This window comes from Ptychodera flava, chromosome 10 (genome assembly GCF_041260155.1).
Source record: "Ptychodera flava strain L36383 chromosome 10, AS_Pfla_20210202, whole genome shotgun sequence".
Classification (NCBI taxonomy): domain Eukaryota; kingdom Metazoa; phylum Hemichordata; class Enteropneusta; family Ptychoderidae; genus Ptychodera; species Ptychodera flava.
In genome coordinates this window covers 3,938,302-3,957,316 of record NC_091937.1, presented here as the reverse complement: position 1 = coordinate 3,957,316, position 19,015 = coordinate 3,938,302, and the positions used below count along the sequence as shown (strand labels likewise).

The 19,015-nt window shown below is 41.1% G+C and overlaps 3 protein-coding genes and 3 non-coding genes across 6 annotated transcripts in view; 1 reads left to right on the top strand and 5 right to left on the bottom strand.

Annotated features, from left to right (window-relative positions):
• Positions 1–817: 817 nt before the first annotated feature.
• LOC139141790 (probable inactive peptidyl-prolyl cis-trans isomerase-like 6) lies at positions 818–5,109 on the bottom strand. The gene is made up of 7 exons (XM_070711450.1): positions 4,985–5,109; positions 4,394–4,678; positions 3,811–3,873; positions 3,145–3,295; positions 2,592–2,648; positions 1,823–1,958; positions 818–1,351 (listed from the first exon to the last, which is right to left on the bottom strand). The coding sequence occupies exons 1-7, from the start codon at positions 5,069–5,071 to the stop codon at positions 1,240–1,242; spliced, it is 891 nt and encodes a 296-aa protein (XP_070567551.1). The 5' UTR covers positions 5,072–5,109; the 3' UTR covers positions 818–1,239.
• A 1,556-nt stretch (positions 5,110–6,665) lies between these two features.
• The window catches only part of LOC139141791 (large ribosomal subunit protein uL13-like), a 12,801-nt gene continuing 451 nt past the window's right edge, over positions 6,666–19,015 (bottom strand). The window contains exons 2-8 of the mRNA XM_070711451.1: positions 17,672–17,744; positions 17,217–17,282; positions 16,740–16,841; positions 16,198–16,283; positions 9,253–9,312; positions 7,213–7,335; positions 6,666–6,829 (exon numbers count right to left, since the gene is read on the bottom strand). Of these exons, the coding sequence (XP_070567552.1) occupies positions 6,746–6,829; positions 7,213–7,335; positions 9,253–9,312; positions 16,198–16,283; positions 16,740–16,841; positions 17,217–17,282; positions 17,672–17,744 (594 nt within the window). The 3' untranslated portion in view covers positions 6,666–6,745. The remainder of the gene's footprint in view (positions 6,830–7,212; positions 7,336–9,252; positions 9,313–16,197; positions 16,284–16,739; positions 16,842–17,216; positions 17,283–17,671; positions 17,745–19,015) is intronic.
• Positions 12,266–19,015, top strand: part of LOC139141788 (uncharacterized) — a 24,414-nt gene continuing 17,664 nt past the window's right edge. The window contains exon 1 of the mRNA XM_070711448.1: positions 12,266–12,273. The gene's annotated coding sequence lies outside the window, so the exon portion shown is untranslated. The remainder of the gene's footprint in view (positions 12,274–19,015) is intronic.
• Positions 16,531–16,612, bottom strand: LOC139143029 (small nucleolar RNA Z195/SNORD33/SNORD32 family). The gene has a single exon (XR_011554501.1). It is a non-coding gene; the product is annotated as a small nucleolar RNA Z195/SNORD33/SNORD32 family (small nucleolar RNA).
• LOC139143031 (small nucleolar RNA SNORD34) lies at positions 17,036–17,105 on the bottom strand. Its single transcript, XR_011554503.1, has one exon. It is a non-coding gene; the product is annotated as a small nucleolar RNA SNORD34 (small nucleolar RNA).
• LOC139143030 (small nucleolar RNA Z195/SNORD33/SNORD32 family) lies at positions 17,373–17,450 on the bottom strand. Its single transcript, XR_011554502.1, has one exon. It is a non-coding gene; the product is annotated as a small nucleolar RNA Z195/SNORD33/SNORD32 family (small nucleolar RNA).

The following is a 19,015-nucleotide window of genomic DNA, read 5'->3' as shown; positions in this document are numbered from 1 at the left end:
AGCTTGAAACATCAACAAATCATCAGAAAACAATTGGGGCATAACAGCTCCTGTCATGGAAATTAAACTAAAAAAATATATATAAGGATTCTGCCTTTGTGGATGAAAAGACAAAATAAACACGATCTTCCACAATGATGGAAAGATATAATTGGATATCATAAATTTACGCTGGTAGCAGCACTCACTATGCTCACACAAAGTGGACCAGCAAAACTTTTGCAAGGCTACTAAATTAGCAAACTCCTGAAACTCACTGGTCCAATGCAAAAATGAGCTTTGTAACTGTACGGGAAACCCTGGACTGAAATAATTAGTTTATCAATAATATTTTTAGTATCAGGCTATGGTTTTGGTGGAGTATTATGAGGTATAGACATTTACTTTGGTCTTGTTTCTCCTTCCTAATCAACTCTCAGACATTTAGTCTTGTTCATATGCACTAGAACCTAGCAAGGGCTTAAAAATACCTTTCTTTGGGAATTTTAGATTGAGTGTGTATGTCCATATAATCATTTGTAGTCAGTGTGGGGCTCAGGGCAACATAGTTACCATGGTTATAGTGGTTGTGACCTCTGACCTCAGTGATTTGAATAGTGCGACGACATTCAGGCCTTCAACTTGGACCAGGGCTGGTGTTATACATTTACACTCATGGTTATGAGCTCAAATTTGAAGTCTGATCCAACAACAACCAATGGAGTAGTGGTAGTTAATGTCCAGGATAATTTGTACAAGTGTCACACCACTATAGTGAACTAGATTGAATAAATTTAATGCAAATAGCCAAGCTGTCAATGACGCAAAACAAATAATATGATGGCAAATAATACTTCATAATTTCCTCTTTTATTTTAAAAATAAGTATTGGTGAACCAAATAAAATCCAACAATACGTGTACATACAAAGCCAAATTTACATTTTCAATAACAATCAATCTGGTTTTCAAATATTTACAAACTGATTCTCTCTCATTTTATAAACATGGTCAATGAAAAGGAAGAGTTCATATTCTACACTGTAAAAGATAAAATATTTGAATTCTGGTTATCTCCTCTGTCCATATAAACATGACGAAATAATGAAACTGAAAAACGGAATTGATATGTTTTGAAATAAAGTCCCTTAAGAATGTATGAAAGTAGTTCTAACAGAAACATATTAACACAGTCTTTAGAACAACAATAGATATACAGTCCATTAAAACAACTCATCATCATGATGTATATAAATATGTCCTAAGGGTTGAAAATTCCACAATCTGTCACTTTGCAATCTTTCTTGGGTCTCTCATTGTACGTTTCCTGTTCCTCAAGTTTTTTCAGTACTTCTGTACCCTCTACGACTTGCCTGCAAAATAGTGATCAGCAATTTGTAGATTAGACAGATTTCGAAACCTCTGTGAAAGAAGGCAAGGTTACTAAAGTAACTAGTGGTGAACACACAGTGATCATATACACCTAGGCATTCACTCTGTATTTCGTCTACCTTTGTCATTACATACAGTTGCTTTGTGCCAAACTTTGGTGATGACAAACTTGAATTAATCCATGACACTGACACTATTGACAAGCGATACATAGGTGTACAAATCAGTGGATTTCACCTTCTGATATCCTTTAACAAAATGAATAAAAGCCTCTTGACAAAAATTTGCATTCCATAGTTTAGAAACACAAAACATTATGAGTGAATGGGATTATCCATGCACCAGTATGAACCAAGGGAAAATAGAAATCACCATTGTACTGAAATAATAATATACAAAGATAGCAGTTAACTGCAAAGACATTGAATTACATGCATATTGTATAAACTCACCCAAATGCTACGTATTTAGTATCCATCCACTTTGCTGGTTGGAAAGTGATGTAGAACTGAGATCCATTTGTATGTCTACCTTTGTTGGCCATTCCTATCACACCACGCTTATCATGAGAAATGGCAAAGTTTTCATCTACGGAGAATGGAAGAGCCAGAAATTAACGGCAAGCATTGACTTTACATCAGCGTTGGTTAGGTTATACAATGATTATAACTCTACCAATCAGATCATAATGATCAGTATATCAGTGAACTACATTGATGTCCTGTTAGGTGTAATGATATGTCAGTCATCAAACAAGATTGCCAAATTATTCTAAACAAAACCATTCCCATCTAGGAAAATGATAATCACCATGAACTCCCTCAAAATATCTACAAAAAGTGTTTGCAGTAAAAATCTTCTGTAACTGATAAGTTATCAAAGGCAACTTCTTTAATTGTTTGGTGCAATACACAGTGTGACTGATAGCAATAGCACAGATCGCAAATGACGTCGTGTTTTTCTCTCATTAATATGCATAAATAAATATTCATCTGCATTTCCCGCATAAACGACGACAATAAAACCTGCTAGTAATACAATGGCAACTAAACGTTACACTTATTTATGAATTGATGGCTCAGACTAACAAGATGCATTAACAGCCGCGCATGCAACGACGAAATTTGTCCAAATTTCAGGCATATTTGTCCGAAAGTAGCACGCCTGCAGCTATATTTAGTAACAAACCTGAGATTGCAATCAACGCTATTGAATATTTACCTTCAAATACTGGGCCATATATTGATTCTCCTCCAGTACCTCTACCAGCTTCAATATCTAGAAGTAAACAAGTGTACATGATTTGGTATAAGTGTCGACAATCTGTGTCATTACAAGTTGACATTTACATGGCTGATATTTCATGTTCTGGCTCTGGTTGCAAGGTGTCTTTATATTCATGATTAATTTGCAATTTTCTCTCAAAACTTTATTCGAAAAAAATACTTTAACAGATTAAGATACACCTTATACAGAGTTCTGAATGAAACATTGACAGTTATACATTCATAATCAGAATTTACGGAAAAATTAAGAAATGATATCTGATGGTGGGGAGGAAATTGTTCCATTGTTATAAGGAAAACAACGTTATTGGTACATTTGAATACTGAACTTATTTCCTCATCCAGATGTTTTGAACATTGAACACACTTATCTGTGAAAAAATATAAATTTTGAAAGGACACAAACACTACAAAAGTATAATATTTCCTAAGTATCATTTATTAACAATTCACACAAATATAACTATGTTAAGTTAAACCTTGCTTACCTCCACCTTGTATCCAACCATTTGGTACAATTCGATGGAAAATTGATTTTTTATAATGTAGATCTACAAGTGTTTCTTTTGACTGTCCATTTTCGCCAGTAGATAGGGCACGGAAATTCTCACATGTCTTGGGACACTTATCTGTAAAGAGCTATGGCCAAGGAAGAAATCTGTTAGAACATACATTTATAAATTGTCATTCCTAGATCATTGATAAATAATTCAGTCTATGGGCAAACAAATGTTTACACTACTGATAATGAAGCATATTTTTTCTATCATTACACAGGTTTCCATCAAACTAGGTGTTAGAAATGTAGTTTTGTGAATATGAAAAGATAGAAACAAACCTGTCCATTTGGCATGTGAATCTTGTCTTTCATTTGCTCCATAGAAAATTTAGCTTTCCGGGGAAGTAGGACAAAATGGAATGTCAAAGTCAGCTATTCACAAATTAAAATCCTGACAAAATTTGTTAATTTACATGAGTTAAACTGCAAGGGAGCAACTTCTACCAACTGAATAAAACATGAAAGTGATGAAATAGTGACATATGGCATTAGAGCACGGACCAAGATATTTGTTTTTTTTTTAAAACTGTTCATGTTTATCATCAGAGGTTCTGAATAGTACAATGCATTCTACTTTTTGAAAGAGTTGAATTACCTCAAAAAGAAATCTGCCTGCAGCTTCATCTCCTATGGCAATATCCATGAATATGAAGGTGTGCTGCAAAACAAATACGAATCGATAAAATATCATTGACTTGAACTGTCTGTGCTTTCCTCTATCTTACTATTTACCAGTTTCAACACAAGAAACTATTCTTTAACTTAAATTCTACGTCTATGTATTAAAAAATGAATGTTTTTAAGACGCATGGAAGCAGTGTGGAGAGTAAATACTTCGGTAGGCTCTAAAAAATTAGAGAATGGTTAAAACTTTGTTATTTGTGACAATAAGATTTCTATAAAAGTAATTAAACTTATACAAACAGACAACTCAGTCATCCCTTCAAGCATCAAGGTTTGATTCAAATACATACTTGCTTTTCATGACACAGTCAGAATCAAACATTCAGAAATGACGCATTATAAGGTGAATGTTCCAAGACACATATGCATCAAGACATCCATGACAGCACTGTCTGAACTGATGTACAGATAGATATTTGGTTACATCAGGTATGAGTATTTGAAGAAGGGATATGGATGGTGAAAGGACTGATATTGCATTTTGTTCAACTTACTCCAGTTTCTGTTAAATAGCTTTTGTAGGCTTCTTCTGCCAGTGCAAAGTAAAGAGGTGTTGGTCTGAAATCTTCATATTGCCATTCATCAACAGCCCACTTCATGAAATCCTGAACGCCACCAATGAGTTGACCATTCAGGAAGCATATTGCCTTTTCATTAAACGCCCAAGTCTCCCCTCTCACTTCATGTCTCTTTCCATCAATGTAAGTCTCCCATGCAAACTCTAGCAGGCCTTGAGTCTGTGGTGTTGCAAATTTGTCTGGGTATTTCTGATACAGCCCCTGAGTGTACAGAAAACGAGGGAGAATCTATGAATTCTGTTTTACAGTCTTTTAATTTGGTACAATAATTCTATCGTGTAAAGAAGGTCCCTTTAAGCATCAGCCGAGTTTGCAGGGACCAATGCTTACGGATGTCTTCGCTGTGTATACATACGTATCGAACCACAAGTGACTGTCTTGTACATGCATTTGTGAACAGCATATGCATCGATTACAGATCGCCTAGTTTTCTGGATGTCACAGTGGGTAATGACAAAATACATAGCGTCAAAATCTCCACTTGGTGTATAGGTGCACTATTCTTACCTCCGCACAACATTTTGCCTGATGGAAAGTTTCATCACGCAGTAAACCCACGACAAGAAGTTGAAACTGTGGTTGTCCGTCAGCCATTTTGTTTTGGTTGCCTCTGGTAACAGAGGGCGCCACCAAGCGTCATACCTTCAAGTCCGACCACTGCGTGGCGCATGCACTCATTGCACTTGCCTGCCACCGGTGTATGAAGGTATCGAAATTGAAGGGTTTCCACTTGCTTGAACCACTGTATATATTTAGGTTCCTGTATATTTGTGATAGCATTACCATCAAAGTTTCTGGTGGTTTTTTGCACTGCGAGTGAAGTTCGACAGTTTGATATGGACACAAGAATTATTTGCATATTAACTCCTTGCAGAAAATTAACTATTGGCCGTTCATAGCCAGCCAAAATTGCTGGGTCTGACATTCAATATGTAGGACACTCATGGTTATTTGACTGTATGATGGTACATATCAAGCAGACCGGTAATTTTTAAAATGATAGCACTGTGTATAATTGAATTCAATGGCACATACTGGGAAATACATCCAGTCTAGGTTTTATGAGCTGGATCCTCAATTCAGCAGAATAGGTTGGAATTTCCTGTTCCAAATCGTTCAACATTACAACCTTGTCTTGTTATTTGAAAAGCATATGTTACTGGAGTGGTGCAGGGGAAAGTACTAAACACTACGATTGATTTTATTCACATACAGAATATGCCATTGAATCATCAACATTTACACACACAATATTTATTTGCATCATTCACATACATATGAGATGTCATGATAGCCACACAGTGAGGCTACCCACAATTCTTCATCTGTCCACACGGAGATCACCCACTGAACTGAAGCAAATTTCTTCTGTACACAGAACAGCTCGGTCTATATTTCAAAATTCTGGCAACATAGTTCTGATAATCATAATTTTCTGGTTTCTCATCGTGAATGAGAAGATCAACCCCTTTTTCCACGAGGAGTTAGCAATTTTGTAATTTTGTCAACATAGATTTTTGATAGCCTGAGCCATACACAATATTTCCAAGGAAACTATACGGGAATAAGTTGCATCTGTGTTGGTAAAAGAAAGGATGTTGATTTTTTTTAATGTTCGTAACAAAGGAAATTTGCATGTCTGACAGGTGGCATGATGAGACCATCTTAGTTGCTGATAACTTTATCTTGACCAGTGTGCAATTTTTAGCACCTCCAAACATAGACTTCTCATTCAATTTACTCATGAATTTTAAACATCATTAATTATTTTGGAACGTAGTTTTAACAATAATCCTGAACTTAAATTGTAAGTCAAAAATTGTTAAGAAACTGATAAAATTGAAAAAGCCTTTAGAAAAAAATTTCTGAGTGAACAAATCAAGGGGAATTGTGGGCAGCCTCACTTTACTGTGAGCCAGCCACATGAGCACTTTTGATCATAGATTGTAAAATCAGTCTTTGGTCATGTCAAATTCAAAAGCAGCTGCCACTAGTTACAGAATACAAGAATGAATGATACATCCCCGTAATTTAGCCATAATTGAGCATCACTTTTGGTAACAATAAGAACAAATTCAAAGGGGGAAATACACTGTCAGAGAATTTCTACTGATTCCATTATGTGCAGTAAGTTGTTACTGACAAGCAAATAAGCAGATTCTGCATGATTGAAAGAAGACACAGCACATTTTCACAGTAAATGTTGCCACATTTTATTCTCATCTTTATGAAATACAGGTGTCAGGCAGCAATAATAAATTTATCAATTTATCGGTGTCCATATCCTTCGATGACCTCCTGATACTGAGCGATTTTATCAGCTACTTCAACCATGGCCTTTTCCCAAAGTTGCTGTAGGAGTAAAGAGAAAACATTGTCAAAAATATTGTATGTTGATATTGAATGCTGCAATTTACTTTATTTACTGTATTTATTTTTTGTGTCATTTTGCAGCAAAATGGGTAGGGCAATCACCTTAAGTGGGGATACAATTACAAAGTCAAAATTGTTTCTTACCATTTATGTACTAAGCTGCTTAGCACACTCCAGATAATAAATACTTCAGCATGCTATACTGTTATAATGGTCAGCATATTGGTGTCCCAACTCAGCTGTTCACTTATGATGTTACATCGAACACAAATCAACTAGCATGAAATCACTTGACCATTTTACTACAGCAAGCTAAAAAAGTTTTGACAGCCAACTTGGATAATTCAATCAATTTTGTTTACCTTTTCTTTCTTCTTTTTCTGATAATGCAGCTGTGATCTAGCTTTTCTCTTTGCTTCAAGAACATCAATGACTTTAGCATATTTCCATCCAACCTCTGATGCCAGACGGCCGAGTTGACAAAACTGTTAGAAACACAATGAACATTGATTAAAATCCTAATCTATGAACCTGTCACTGATAGATACAACCAAGATATGAAAAAATTTCCAATCTTTGACTTTGTGTTGAAATAATCTATGGACTTGCCAGTTCAAAGGTGTAAACGTATTCTATTTTTAAGGACCACAACGGACACATACTTTGAATGTAAGTCTACATCATATTTCAAGCACGAAAATCATGAACAGTGAGAAATCAAGACACAGTCAAAGATGATGGCACTTGAAGGTTTCTGTCTCAGAAAGCATACTCTCTTCAACGTCATTGACTCGCACCGCTGAATTTTCACATCACTGACAGAAACCTCCCAGCCACTTCAGATATTTCAATTGAAGACACACTTACCAAAATATACTGTATGTACTAAATATTCAATTAGTGATTCAATACGTCGGTTTCGAGTTACCATAAGACCATGCGGTAATTCAAGGATTTTAAGCTTTCGCCACTAGGGGCGCTCTTCCTTTGACCGGAAGTGAGGGCTACTTTCTGGACTCTGGTCTGCGTACATTGCGATAACACAGACTCCGTATTCGTAACCTAAGTTTAGTCTACTTTCATCTGCTCTGTTGTCACCGTAAGCGTTTGACTATGCCAAACTTTTACTGCAAAGTCGGCAAACTCGACAAATACCAATGGATGAATAGCATGACCTTCCACCGTTTCCCCGATGTTAAGAAACGCCTGAGATCGAAATGGATTAGGATGATACGACGTGAACTTAGCTGGGTACCTAACAGTTTCCACATGTTTGTGATCTATTCCGCTCTCTGACTATGCGCCCCATAGACGTGTGTACATATGCCTGAGAAAAGTATGTCAGGAAACCAAATGACTACCGGTATATTTCCTATATATAGGGATTATGCCACCATGTCATCTTCGACGTTTGATTTTACTGTGAAAAGTAGCAAGTTCATCTATCATGTAACCGTCGATCGTTCCCTATCATTCTCAAAATTCATACCTCGTACTTAATTTGCTTCAAAATCTCTTGTTTCGTGTGATTTTCTGCCGAATTCGACGGACACATCGCCAAAACATAAGCTTGAGCGACATTATTCGACCTTATTCGAGGGCGATGATTCTTATAATACTAAATGAAACGGCAACAGTCTCGATGCTGGCGTCTTGCCAACGCATGTAAAACGGGAACTTGCCTCGCTACTCGCAGAGCAAGATCATTAAAATGCATTAAAATAAATTTTCACAAACCAAAACTAAGGAAAGAATCTACACTGCGACTGATGAGAAACTACGCTCAGGTTTTGAATCGCAAGCATGAAGTGCCACTCTATTAACTTTTCACACCATCATAGGCCCGGCTGCGTCTCGCCATAAGCTTTCCCCACACGAACAAAACATTACCGTACACACAAATCCAAACTTCCCTACAAATATCCGAAACGAACAAAACACTTTTATTAACACAAACAATCGGATAAGAATGTAGGAACACATATTCAAAACGAATCAAACACAAACTCGACACAAAAAAAAAACCATTTTGGATAGTATGGTGGGGAGCCTCTTTCACATGTTTTACATTAGTTTCTAATCCAAGGTCAATGGATTTCTCAGCAAGCTCTACCAACTCAGCCTTTTTAGCTTTGGAAAGGGGAATCTTCCTTGCTTTTAAAAATTCTCGTAGCTCTTTCATGTTCATTTTGCGGACGTCTTCACACGTGATGTTGCGACTTCCCTCCATGACTAAAATTTTAGCCCTCACTTTTGAAAAATCTCGAGCGCCCCCATGCGACCGTTGTTAAAAATTCGTGCATTTTCTGACAACTCGAAACCGACGTATTGAATTGAAAACAAACAATGATATTTGTATCGCAATTCTGACAGCAGAAAGGTTGTGGAGAGCTATAGCTTACCTTTCTATGTGGTTTTAGCCTTAGAACTTTCAAAGCTGATGGGACAACAAATCGCTTTTGCTGGAAAAGAAAGATAAATCAGAGTTATTGTGGATTACTATCTTGCCATTTTTGCTCAAACATATGTTACTGCATAGATGTTAGAAAAATAGGATACGAAACAGCAGTAAAGATCACAGGGATTTTGAAGTAGTGGAAAATAACCAAAGTTGAATAATGAAAAGATAATGGCTCAGGGATGACATAAACCTGGAGATGATTGACTGCACAACATCAGGTTAGATTCTGGACATGACACTGTATGCAGGATTTAGGAAATGAAGTTTACATATTAAAAGTTATACCAGTAGAACTATTAGTTTAGATCCTCTATGTATCACCATACTCTCTCCCTAGTTTTGCAATTTTAACCATCAGAATAAGACGTGTACTAGGTGTGCTCCATGGTTAAGTATGTACACTTAATACTTTAACCCTTTCCTGCCAAGTCGGTGAAAATCTGCTTGAAATTCGGTGTAGCTAGAATCTGAGCAGCCACGGCCGTATCCTGCCAAGGCGGTGGAAATCGGGCTACTTTTTGGTACCCCCTTTCCTGCCTAGTCGACGGAACTACGTGTAGCAAACCCTTGCTCGCGCTAGGGGTCGTTCGAGGACAGGTTTTGGGCGAGGAACGGCGTTTGCTCTCGAAATGGGTTCACAGAGAGTCCAACGACAGGGAAAGGTGCGGAAGCTACCCAGCCAGTCCCCCACCCCGTGGGGGACTGGTTTTTTTTGGGGGGACGAGTAGTGTACTTGGCAGGTTAGCACGTTGACGTATTCTAGCGGAGTTTGGGTTAACTTGGCTCTGAGGCACTACATAGATTGCGGCCGAAATTGACCGTCTCGGCAACGCTAATCTGTAAGGCAACCGCCTAAGACCGCCTCAGCTGGCGGTGCAATTTTTTGCCAATGGTGCGAGACGAAAATCACGGACTTGGTCCTGATTGACGGGAAGTGCGGACGGATTTGACGGACTCGGCTTTCTCTAAGGCAACCGCCTAAGACCGCCTCAGCTGGCGGTGCAATTTTTTGCCAATGGTGCGAGACGAAAATCACGGACTTGGTCCTGATTGACGGGAAGTGCGGACGGATTTGACGGACTCGGCTTGATTAGTCCCTGACATGGAACTGATCCGAACGGACTTGAGCGACATTTGTGAAGGGTAACCACCGCTTTTAACCGACTTGTTACCTTCTCGAAAAGACTACCCACTCAGATGTCGGACGTTGTCGGCTGCACTTGGCTCTAGACGTTCAAGCCGTGCAACGAAACACACCGCCTCAGCCTTGCCATTCAGGAACATGGCCTCAAAATTTGATACCATTGTTCACCGACTTGGCGGCTGCGGTTAGGTGCGTGAACCGTTGTTCACCGACTTGTTACACCTATGTTGTCCCTGTGAAGTTCGGCTAACGGCCGAGTCTAACGGGAGTTGGCAGACCTGTGTTTGGTTTATACCGTAGTATGACCGACTCAGGTAGAGGTACCTGTCGGTATATTCCGAGTTTTACGCACTCGGGCGTCAATGACGGGTCGTCATCACCGCTGATGACGTAGACGTGCTGGCCACGTTATTTGAAGGAGCCATGTTTGCCCAACGGACGAGGCCGAGACAGCCGTTGACAATTTTGGCATCCTTCATCTTTGACCGCCTTAGTTGGGTAAGCCGCTCGGCAGGCGACGGTTATGACCTAAACAAGCCGCTGAAGCACTGTTCGTTGCCGTACAAGAACGAGACGGCCAGTCCATTACTGCTTAATGGGCGATCTGTCGGGTTGGCTTGTCACCGACTTGGATGACAATACGCCCTGCGCAGGCGTACTTAGAAGGGACATGAGGTTAAAGATACGGGTTTCCCACCCGTACTAAACATGGGCTTGGGCCAACGTCCTTGGGTGGCAGGTGCGCATGCCACGTACCCAGCTGGACGGAATGTCAAGTTGAGATGCTAATGACATTGACTATGTTATGCTAAGTGCTCGAGGGATTTGCATCGCAAATGAGTATTATTAGCATATCAAATGGTGCGGACAGGCAATTTACATGACGGGTAGGAATGTCAGCGCCGGTTGGTGGACTGATTGCCGTAGGTCCATTATAATAACAGGTGGATGCATATATTAACACCCCTGCGTCCAATCATGTCCAGGGCTTTGTTTCCCTGTGGCTTTAAAAGGGAGGGACCTGCTAGTCTGTCGACACTGTTCCAGACATGAGCTTGACGGACCGCAAAAGTTTTCTGAAGGCGAGCAGACGACTGAAGCTCAAAGATGCAGAGTCTCCGGGCGGTAGTGGTAGCGATCGTTGTGATGTCCCTAGTAAACGTTCTAAGAAGTCGGGCAAGAAACGCTCCCGTAAGGCGAAGCCATCTCCGGCTGAAAAACCCAGTGGTAAGCGTAAACGTAAGAGCGATCGTTCTGCCGATGAGGATGATGACGGGTCACCGGTTGCCAGTGGTTCTCACCCGGCTGCTCCGGGAGAGACTACTTCACCTGCAGAGACTACATCTGCTCTTGTGGGAGATACTTCACCTGCACAGACTACGTCTGCTGCTGCTAGTGAGACAGTGAGTAATGAGACGGCTGATGCCATTGGTTCTCCCCCGGCTGCTCCGGGAGAGACACCACCTGTTGCTACTATGAGCCCTCATCCTGCGTCAGGAGAGGTTCCTGTGCCCAGTGCGAAAGAGCTTGAGTCCTCGTCATCAGCAGAGGCTGCCGAGCCCGCTCCTGCCATAGTTTCGTGTGCTGCGATGTCCCCGCCGAAAAGATAGTGCGGAGGGTTCGTTATCAGGATAGCCCACCTGATTTTGAGCCAGATATGATCCTTGATGCCGCTACGGGCGAGTTCAGGCCCAGACGCCCAGACGACGGTGATATCACCGCTGAGTCCGACTCGGAGGTTGACGAGGATGCGGCAGAGGACGATGACTTTTATGACAGGCAGTATGTAGGTGAGGCAAGCTCTGACGACGATGATGACGTTGCTGCTGTGTTGGCGGAGGACGACACCCTCCTGTCTGGCGTATGTCGGAGACTACCGATGCTAATATATTTGAGGAGACCGATTTTGACCATGAGAGAGGACCGACTTTCACCTTGCCCAGCCACGCCCGTGAGCTCGATTACTTTTTTAAGTTTATTCCAGCTACACTGATCAGATTGGCCAAGGACGAGACTAATAAATACGCCAAATTCCACCAGCGACATATCGCTAGGAAAATAGATAAATACTGGCGTAACGCTGACTACCGAGAGGTGCAGGCGTTCATTGGCGTCTTAGTCTGTATGGGTATCGACCGTAAATCATCAGTGGAGGATTATTGGTCTAGCGATCCCTTTCTGAGAAACCAGGGTATTTCTACTGTGATTACCCGCAGTCGCTTTCAGCAGCTTATGCGATACTTTCATCTGGCAGACCCAGAGAACGATCCACGTCGTGATCCTGATGAGGCACGCCGCCGACGTCGGTGTCAGGAGGATCCCCTGTATAAAATCAATCCATGGATGGAGCCCATAGTTGACCGGTGCGTAAATAATTATAAGATGGGTAGAGAGATCTCCATCGACGAGGGCATGGTGCGATTTAAGGGCCGTTCTAAATTTAAGCAGAGATTACCGCATAAGCCTGATCGAGACGGTTTCAAGATATGGCAGCTGTGCAACTCCACCACTGCATACATCGCTAACTTTGCACCGTACCTAGGTGTGAAATATCGGATCGGACTGATGGGAGACGGCAGGAGCGAGGTGTGGTGAAAAGAATTACGATGGAGCTGGTCCAGCCATTCTGTGGATATAATCACAGCCTATTCTGTGATAGCCTGTTTAGCACGGTCGTTACTGCTAGAGAGCTGATGGAGACCGGGATCTACATGGTCGGGAGTTTAACCGCCGTAATCGTCGCACCATGCCCCCTCAATTAATTCCGCCGGGTAAGAGGAAGCGCCTTCCTCTGTCTGTTGGGGATATGAAAGCCACGACCAGAACGGACTCTCGTCTTAACATCACTGCTTATCAGGATAGTAACGCTCAGGTGCTGATCTTGAATACGGTCTATCCACCCTTGGAGTGCGTGCCAGTGGGGGAGGGAGACGAGCGGCGACAAGTGCCTCTGTCGTTGTATAATTATCGCCGGTACATGGGAGGCGTCGACCGAGCCAACAGAAGCGCAAGTACTTTCACACTGGGCGCAAGAACCACAGATGGTGGACATATCTGGCATGTTACCTGATTGATGTTGCCCTGGTAAATGCATATATATGCTTCAAGCATGTACACCCTGATAGTAAGCTGACCCATAAGATGTTTCATCTGCGTGTCGGGAAACAACTCATTGGCGGTTATTGTGGGCGATCGCAGCCCAGTGTGAGAGAGGTCGAGGCCACTGTTTCTCTTGCCTCGTACATCAATCCACAAAATCAGCCGATGCACGTTGTCAGCCGTTTGGAGGGGCGGCAGAAATGCTGTAAAGTATGCAGCAGAGAGGGTAAGACCACTGCGAGCGACGACTGTCTGAGACGTCCAAAGGATGTAGTCTGTGCGGGGTTCATCTTCACGAGGGCGAGTGTTTTGCGGCTTTTCATCATCGCATGATGCTACGAGGTAAGAGGAGCATTGGCGTGCAGACCTCTACTCACACAGCCCCGACGACACCCATCAGCAAGAGAACCCGACGTAAATAACGGACAGGGGACAGCTTCGCCTAACAGTGGCTTGACTGTATTCTGAACACGGACCATGATCACATTTTGAGCACGGTTGTGCCGTTTGTTTGTGCTTTACGATCCCGCTGATTGTAAATTGAAACACGGATTATTTTGTACAATCCCCGATTGTAATCTTTGTAACACGGACCATGCACTCGGACGTCGAGACAGACTCTGAGATTTATTATTCGGCATAATGTAAATTATTCCCGAATAAAATACTATCTATGGATCGCATTTTCGTTTTGTTTTGTTTAGACGGATTATTTTGTACAATTCCCCCTATTATAATTTTTGAAACACGGATCTGCCACCCCGATTGTAATTTTTGAAACACGGACCATGCACTCGGACGTCGAGACAGACTCCGAGATTTATTGTTCGGCATAATGTAAATTATTCCCGAATAAAATACTATCTATGATCGCATATTTTCGTTTGTTTTGTTTTTACCCCCACTTTCGTTTTTGGCAGATCCGTAAGGACGCTATAGTAATGGATGAACGTGCGTTGTATCACGTGGGAGGGGCACAGCCCAACGGAGGCTGTGCTCGTGCGACGTAGACGTTGTACCAACCATCTGTCGTTGGGGTTAGTGCATAGAGCAGTTGCACTGTCCAGAGCTAAGGTGGTACAAAACTGCACCTTAGTAACAACTGCACAACTAACCTGTTAGGAAACGGTAACACTAACGAGCTAAGTGTTCACTGAACTGGCCAAACTACGTACACGCCTTCCTTCAATGGCGGAACTATGTCGTTGACACTACGTCAAAGCAGACTGCAATGTGCGACTCTTCCAAGTCGTTCAAAGTACGTGGCCAAGTGACACAACCCAGGGGAAACAGGACAGGTTTGAGGGTGCTCCCGCACCCATAGCACTAACCCCTGGGTCTTCTACTAACCCACGAGAGAGGTGACGTTTTCCCGGTGTGGCCGTGCGTGCCGGCGAACGAGCTTTACTTCCGCGAAAGTAAGCTAGAAAAGGGCATAAAAGTGCACGTCCCCCGGGGCAAACAACGCCCGTGACCTCGTCATTTTCTGGACACAACCTCATCAGCGGTTGCCCCTCTATACGGGCATGCAAAAATTTTTGAAGTCTAACACGTATATGGTCGGTAATCGTACCCCGAAAATGCGGTATTTTCCGCCAAATGCCTGGCAGGAAAGCGTGCAGGAGAGCCTATCTTCTGTAGACACGGAAAGGGGGCCGGTTTTGACGACTTGGCAGGATAACGGACAGGGGCGCTCGGCAGGAAAAGGGTTAATGTAGTTGTTTGAAAACTGAATCGCCAAGTATGCATGGAAAGCATGTGAGCGAGTGTCTAGCTTGTCTATTGTACTGCTTCTGACTCTGGCACCCATCATTGTGTCTCCATCTATTGCACAGATTTGCCTTACACACAGAGTGAAAGGATATGTTAAATGTTTTTCCTAGCAATACGGGAGTGCATACTTGAGTAACACTTCACAGTTTTTGTTTGTTAAGGCTACACAAAACATCAACATCCACATACTTAAGCTACAATACTCATTTTTTTGTAATCCTGTTTGTTGTTAAATTTTGCATGACAGAAAAAATAAGGTTAAATCCTTGTTTCTCAAGAAAGGGGATGTGTAGACTTGTCTAACTTGTCACAGTATGTGCTTATCAGAGTTTTCTGGTATGTGAACTTTGGGTGTCTCCCTAGCAGGAGATTTCTCAAGGATCTATGGTCAAATGTACATAGTTTTTACCACCTGGTGGCTGGAATCAAACTGTTATTTTCATGGTTATCTGACAAATCACCACAGTTGATAAAAAAAAGATGCCAAAAATCTTTGTCATTACTGGACATCAAGGACACTCTTCATTTTAAAACAATGAAGACTGTACACAAATGCAGACTGTACATATACACAATGTCAAAAATCACATAATATGTGACACTGCAAACATGGTATCCAAATCAGTAAATTACATGCAAGTCTAAAGTTGTCTTGTTGGAGACTGCCCGGCAAACAAACTTAATTTATTCCAAACTAGCCAGTACAAAGGAAGACCTGTTTCCTATCCTATCTCTCCTGTTTCCATTCATGATATCACTATGGAATCAGGGAAAGACCTGCTTTGGAATTATTTACCACTTGCATGTTTCTACTAAGTCACAATATAATAGCTTGCTTCATGCATTATAGTTACAAGTAGCATTCCTTACCTTGTCATAAGGTGGTGGTACTCCTTCATATACCTTGAGTCTCTCAAGCGCATCAGCACCACGCTTCAACTTATGTGGCAACATTCCTGTACAAAACAGCATTAACCATTAATGAACACAACAGATTTCCTATGTGTGGTAGTCTTGTCCCCATGACTGTATGATGTGACAATAAACACTCACAGAACACAGGATAGATAACAAGTAGATCATGGAGTCTTGTCTTTTCTCTGAACACCTTAGAGAACAGTGACTTCAAAGATGTGTATAAGGGTACACTGCACATCTTAATATGAAAAATTATTGTCATGTTAGAGTTCCCTTTCCCATTTTTCTGTCTCAGATGGTGATGCATGTATTGATGATTTCATGAAAAATCATATAAGATGGTGGTAAACATATCATCATTGACAGATGGAATAATCAGGTAGCAGTCTAGGGTGTTATCTAACAGTCTTTATTTGCACTGCTACTGAAGAAAAAAACATACAAGGTGACCCATCATAGCATTGCTTCATAAGATGTTCACTGTATTAACTTGCCTCTGATAACCCTCCATAGCATTCTGCTTGGTGCTCTGAAGTGAAAGGGACCTCGTGAAGGTTTGGTATTTGTTCTCTTACGCAGATACTGCAGATATTTCACTATAAAAATTGGAAAGAATAAGAGACAATTGGTACCCAAATGATTGGGGCAATGTCCACACTTTACTGTCATACAGGGCTCTTGATCATTGACAATATCTATCACTTGAGATATGAAATGTGCTTGAATTGAGACTGCTTCAAGAGGCAAATGCCTTTCATGGTCAAAGACACACTGGATTCCTGTGATATGTACTTATCTCAGTAATGTAATTTTAATCTCATCATTCTCAAACAATGTAGGTATAAACATCATTGACAAGTTCACAGGAAGTATACAGCATATTGCAAGACTATCAACTCTGTCCTCTTTATTAAAGTCTTTAGGCTCCTTCTTTACAAAACTGTTGACAAATGTAACAAATATATACTTACATTTGTTTCTGTACAAACTTCCAGAAATGACTATTCCTTCACATCTTACAACTACAATACGTTGCCCTGTAACAAAATATGAAGATCATCTTTAATACTTAGTCTTAGATTTATTTGATGGTTGTACAATATTTAAAGAGTGAAGCTTCTGTGATTGCTGTTTCAGATGGTGATGCATGGAAAGTGATTTCACAATGTATCAAACAGGGTGGTCAAATTATCATCATCAACAGTACCACAGCATATTTCAATTGTGAAAGCCAAATTTCAATGACACAACAACATGAATTGCAAACGTCATTTGAGAGATCTTCAAGAAACTTTTATAACAAGAAAACAAATACACACCAACTTGGTAACCAAAGTCTACATATAACTTTCACTGGAATACACTAGGAAGTGTCAAATTTTGTTATTTTTATTGTCAACACAGACAGCAACTTACGATAACTTACCTTGCAGAAGAGTTTTGGCTACAATGGAAGCCAGCCTACCCAAAAGGTGGCCTCGCCCATCAATTAGCAATGGCTGAAATAGAAAGATGTTACAGTTTATCATCTATGTGATAACATTGTTTGCCCGAGAATTGAGCTGAGACCTGTTACATTTTGGAACTGCTGTAGTCTGTTACCCTCTTCCACTAGCTGCAAAATTGTAGCGCTACTGTGCAGTGAGGCGGTTGGTGATTTTTGGTTTTTGCGACTTCGCTCACCAGTAGCGCTACAATGTCGATGGCCCTGTAGAGGTGAAAATAAGCGCACTCCACTGGACAAGGCGTGCTGATGTGAAATGCTACATATTTACTGCATTTGGTCGTACTGATTTATCACTACTGAAGACTCAATACTATACAATACTAATCTTGTCTTTTGTTGGGTTTGGAATTTGTTCAAACACGTTGATCGCGTTCCATAAACATTGGGCGTGCGTTGGGCATCGGTGTTTCTCGGAGCCGCCATTACTGGAAGTTGGTAATCACATCAACACGCCTTGTCCAATGAGGTGCACTTATTTTCACCTCTACAGGGCCATCGGCATTGTAGCGCTACTGGTGAGCGAAGTTGTAAAAACCAAAAATCACCGACCACCTCACCGTAGCGCTACAATTTTGCAGCTACCTCTTCCCCTAGCACTAACCATTGACCTGAAGAGCGAGTCACAATAAACGAGGCGTCAAAAAGTACGACATTACAGGTCACCTTTGGCAGATCGTCCATGTAGCCGACACGAACACGAAGTGTCTGTTACCGGCTACCAAAAACTATGAAAAATAGTAAAGAATGAGCTACAAAATCACTATCAGTTTTAAGTTGCAGGTAGAATAAGTCTGTGCCTTTGTAAAAATACTATAAAAATAGTAGAAAGTGAAGAACCAGCTGAAAGTTATTTGAGGAGACCTAACCGCATATCATTTGCATCTCATTGTCGGCTACATGGACTGTGTGCCCACCCTTTGCTTGTTATCATTGGAAGCCCCTTGGTTTATTCTTGTAACTTGCTGCCACGCAGTATGTGTCATTGTCAATCAATACCCTAGGGTGAGGAAACTTTGCCATTTGACTGCTGCAGTACAGCATACCTTTCTTCTCACGAGATTTCAAAAAAATTAACAGTTGATGGAAAACAAGTTTGTAAGGTGTCTGGATGGGTCACATGTAGAACGATAACTGACTGTACCACGTTAAGAATATGCCCTTCAGAACAAATAGTGAAAATACTCGTTCGAGCATATTGATGTTATTGCTATTAACTATCAAGTATCATGGAGATGAATAATTGATAAAGATAGTCAACCTACT

Excerpts from the sequence above, each read along its gene's own strand:
- LOC139141790 (XM_070711450.1), bottom strand. The coding sequence starts at position 5,071 with ATGGCTGACGGACAACCACAGTTTCAACTTCTTGTCGTGGGTTTACTG. Across the intron at positions 4,679-4,984 it reads AGGCAAAATGTTGTGCGGAG|GGGCTGTATCAGAAATACCC; the intron begins GTAAGAATAGTG and ends CTGTACACTCAG. Across the intron at positions 1,352-1,822 it reads ACTAAATACGTAGCATTTGG|GCAAGTCGTAGAGGGTACAG; the intron begins GTGAGTTTATAC and ends ACTATTTTGCAG.